The following is a 4473-nucleotide window of genomic DNA, read 5'->3' as shown; positions in this document are numbered from 1 at the left end:
AAAGGGGGGGGGGGGGTCAAACAATGATTCTCCGCTTGAGTGAACACTTGAGAAGAATGATTTCAAAGTATTCCTGAACTTTCAAACATTCATAAATCACTTCTGTCATAAATTAAACAGCCTGATGAATAGAAGAATCTGATAGATAGTCCATACTTTATTCTCAATTTTGCAGCAGTAGAATATTTTAAAGACTCACACAGATGAAAATTATGTTTTTGGTGTTTTTAACATCTTCTTGTGGCATTTTTCTGATGATGGAGGAAGAAAATTAAGCTCAAAAGGACATTTTTGAGTATTTCTTTAGTCACATTGTTGTGAATCAGGAGCAGGTGAGAAAAATGCTGTTTGAAAAAGAGCGCATTTGTGACGTAGAAAATATGTTGGGTGAGCCACGAGATCCATGCTCTGCCCCTCTGATGCATCCACTTCTAAAAAACAAATAGATCCATGTATGTCTTTATTTTCTTCATCTGAGCTGGCATCTGGATTGAAAATTGTACAGCTGGATAGTTCTTGAACTGCTAACTATTTTTGTTGCACCAGTAATTTTAGGGGGTTGTGAGGGGCTATAAGCTAGTGCAGAGGTCTGCAACCTGAGGTTCTGGAGACACTTTACCTCTCCATAGTGGCTCTCTGGTAGAAGAAAAATACAATAATAGTATTTTTTTTTAAGTAAAGGTTGCTAACTTAACATTGATTACATTTATTTTAGTTACGTTTATAAGTTTATGGCTGAGGTGAACCTACAAACTGTAATGGTTTTTATATCCCAGCTGACATCATTAGGCCTTGTTTTCTCTGTGCTTCCTCCAGAAGACACAGATTTCACATATTAGACAAAACTTTGGTAAAAAGTCTGATATATTCTGATTGTTGGGTTTATTTTATGCTTTTTATGTAAGATTTAGCAAAAACTGCATTACAATGGTTAGTAGCTTTTCAGAGGGGAATGGCTAAAATATAGAGATTTGTTGTGATTTCTACTGGATTATATGGTTTTCATGTTTATGCTCCAGTTAACAGCAGTAGTACATAGAAAAAAGGAAGATGGATCACCAAAGTAAACCAAAAGTATAACAAGAGAAAATTTTATTTTTGTCTTATGGTGCTTAGAAATGCATTTGCTCCACTTGAATGTTCCTATTTGGAACAGGAAGTCTTTTATTTTGAAAGAAAGTCATATGAGCTTCTGTCAAAAGTAAAAAAAACAACTTTACACTTTGAGAAAATTCCCAATTATATTAATATTTATGTATTTTTTCGTGCCCAAGAATAAATATAGCTTGTTCAAAATTTGTATTTTACACAATTACTGCCTCAGAGATATGCTCTTTTATTCTTATTTTTTAGAGGAAGGAGCTAAAATTATGAACAAAAACATTACAATGTGCAAATTCAACATAGAGGTTTGCACAATTGTTTTACTCTACTTTTACTTTACAGATCCGTGCACGTTTCTGTACGTTGTCCAGCAAGTTCCCAGGATCATGCATGTTTTTAAAGCACTGCAGCCTACGGGGCACAAATATTAAATCCATTCGGGTTAGTTTTATCAACCTGCCACATGTGTCTTTTGGTGGATGCAATTCACATCTCAAAGATGTTAACGTTTACAGATTTGATCTTGTTCTGAACTGGTAAAGAATTCAACTGCCCAGCCAAGCATCTTCTGGAAGTATCGCTCTTTGTTTAACTTGAGAGAAAAAAATTAGAAACATTTTTTTAAAAGATGTAGTACAAGAAGAGGAATTCCTAAAAGAGACACAGTAAGAATGAGCAAACATTCTCGTGTTTTGCTTTTGAATTCAAAACCTGCTGAAAACTAAGTGAGACAAGATGCTCCAAATGTGAAACTACAGTGTTTTAGAAAAATAATGTCATAATATAATGCAAACTAGTCGTCAATGTTTTTTTAAATGTGGATATCTTCGGGCGCTCAGTTGGCCTTCAGTCACAAGATGCAAACAGAGATGGTTGAACTTCAGAATCGCTCTTTGGAACCAGTTTATGAGGCAGAGTTTCTTGCCTAATATGACTGATTTGTAAAAAAATTTGTGTGGTACAACCTGTTCTTTAAACGTGCTAATGAACGAGCTTCTGTTTTGTTAGGTTGGCTTCTTTTATAGAGGTCGGCTTTTTCGTCATTCTGCCTGCTTAGACTGGAATCTGGACCTTGAGTGTAAAACGGGCTAATTGACAGAGGGAATGATCCAGAGCATATGGTTTGATTTTAACAGTGTGGGTGGTGTTTTTCCAAGCCTTACTGACAGCCCTTCCACCTTCCGTTTCTTACAATTTCTCCTAATTAGACCTGACCTTCACCTCAATGACCTTGAACAGTCAGACGGATTTCGTCTGAGCTCACAGTAGGACGGTCTTTTAAACACATCTTACGTATGTGTGTAAAGAGGCACAGAAGCAAGGAGAACAAGGGGAAAAGATCACACCGCTGATATATCTATGCGCATTCCAACAGTGTGTGCAATAGAAAAATAGCAGGTGGTACTTATTTAAGACACTCTGGCTCCCTTTCCTGTTGCTCCACTTGTAGAATAATCACTAGTTTTTCACATTATTTATCAGCCTTTCTCAGTGAAAGAGTTCACATTGGCTGTTAGGCTTTTTGGATTCCATGAAAAACACCTGATGTGAATTTAGGCTTTGTAAGAAGTATAACACACTTTTTCAGGCCATTTCTGAGTTTCTGTAAATTGAAAAAGACAGAATAAAGGAAAAAAAAGGGTAGAATACCTACTGTTGCCACGTAACTGCATCTACGACAGAGCCGGCATTCTTCAGGAACCTGAAAATCAGAAAGAATAAAATATTACCAACTACTCCTTAAAGTGCAACAAACTGACTTTTCTTTTGCTTAATGGCTCAATATATTTTCTAAATATCAGATTATTGTTAAAAAAAAAAAAAAAAACGACATGTGTGATGGGAGGATAATCTAAGAGACCATAAAGGCAGACAGGGCCATGTTTGTACTACAGATTAGCTGCAATTTATTCAAATAAATTATTTGGCAAAAAAAACTGTCTTATAGTTTAGAAAAGACAAGCACTCAAAGACGAAAGATCAAGGAGAAAAACAGTGTATTACGCACTTATTAAGACTCACTCTGATGAAAGTTGTAATTTTGGTGTTTTTTACATGTTCTTGTGGCAATTTGATTATAATAAAGGACACATAAAGGAAATTAAGCTCAAAATTGTATTTCTGAGTATTTCTTTCTTCAACTTGTTGTGAATCAGGAGCAGAAGAAAAAAATGTCTTTTTAAAAGGGTTGTTTATGTGTTGTAAAAAACATTGCGGGGGCGGGCCACAAGCTCTCAGCAACGGGGAAGGGAAAGGGGTACGGGGTTTATCCGCACAAACAGTCCCACCCAAAACTCAGAGGTAAATTTCAAATAAACTCCTGCTGCTCTGCAGAATGTTCTAGAAAATAATAGGGTGTTTGATTTAGGCTAAAAATGACACAAACAGAATGAAAAAAACCCTCTTGGATAGCTTTTTAAAAAAAGATCAAAAGATAATCGGAGGGGATCTTTAAAGTTCACAAAGAATCAATGCATTAGTTTTTTGATTGGATGAATGATGATGAAACATAAATATTACATACATTTACTTGACCATTTAGGTGATGTACTTACAGTTCACATCAGTTCAAAACACTGCAGTCCACATTTTAGTAAACTCGTGTCTTCTGTTTTCCTCACAAACCCTTCTTATATAAGTGCGATTTCAAGTATTAAATCAGTTTTTAGCGTGATACACTACCCTGATCTGTACATCACATGTATTCGTCCTTGCTGTTGCCAGGCGGGCATTTTTAACCAAATTTTTTCATAAAAAAATCTGGATGTTTGTTGAAAATTACAACAAGAGTTACAAGAGTTACAATCTTATCTTTGTTCTAAACTCTAACGTGAAACTTCCTGGAAAACAATATGAAAGGGCTTTTCATTTTGTTTCATCTGATCAGAAATGTTAATGTTTTTTTTTTTTTTTTTCCTACTCACTCTGTCCAACAGCTGAGCAAACAGATACGAGCTGAGAGCATCTAATGTTGGGCAGATTTTACTCTCACAATAGGGGTTTATTGAGTATTTGTATTTGTATTAGTATTGAGTATTTTATGCTAAACTTTATATATATATTAGAGCTGTCAGGCGATTATTTTTTTTAATCGCGATTAATCGCATTTTTCCTGAGTTAACTCGCGATTAATCGCATATTAATATGTGGCCTTTTTTTTAGGAAAAAAATGTGTACTTCGTGGAATTTAGCAGTTCTACATTAATTATAAAAACAAGAATGGCAAAATTAATAGTTTTCATCAGAAATACTTTATTTTGTAACATTGTATTGAGATAAACTTTCTTAACAATAAAAGGCTGTAACATAAAATGCCTAACAAAAGCCCAAGTACAAGTGAAGGGCATTTTAAATTCAAAACTTCAATCA

At 34.8% G+C, this 4473-nt stretch overlaps 1 protein-coding gene across 1 annotated transcript in view; it reads right to left on the bottom strand.

The window, feature by feature from the left end:
* hpse2 (heparanase 2) overlaps positions 1-4473 on the bottom strand; it is a 61778-nt gene that overhangs the window by 13511 nt on the left and 43794 nt on the right. Inside the window, exon 6 of the mRNA XM_024296541.2 lies at positions 2759-2806. Coding sequence (XP_024152309.1) covers positions 2759-2806 — 48 coding nt within the window. The remainder of the gene's footprint in view (positions 1-2758; positions 2807-4473) is intronic.

The sequence above is a fragment of the Oryzias melastigma genome, linkage group LG15, assembly GCF_002922805.2.
Source record: "Oryzias melastigma strain HK-1 linkage group LG15, ASM292280v2, whole genome shotgun sequence".
Taxonomy (NCBI): Eukaryota; Metazoa; Chordata; class Actinopteri; order Beloniformes; family Adrianichthyidae; genus Oryzias; species Oryzias melastigma.
This window is presented reverse-complemented; position numbering and strand designations above follow the sequence as displayed.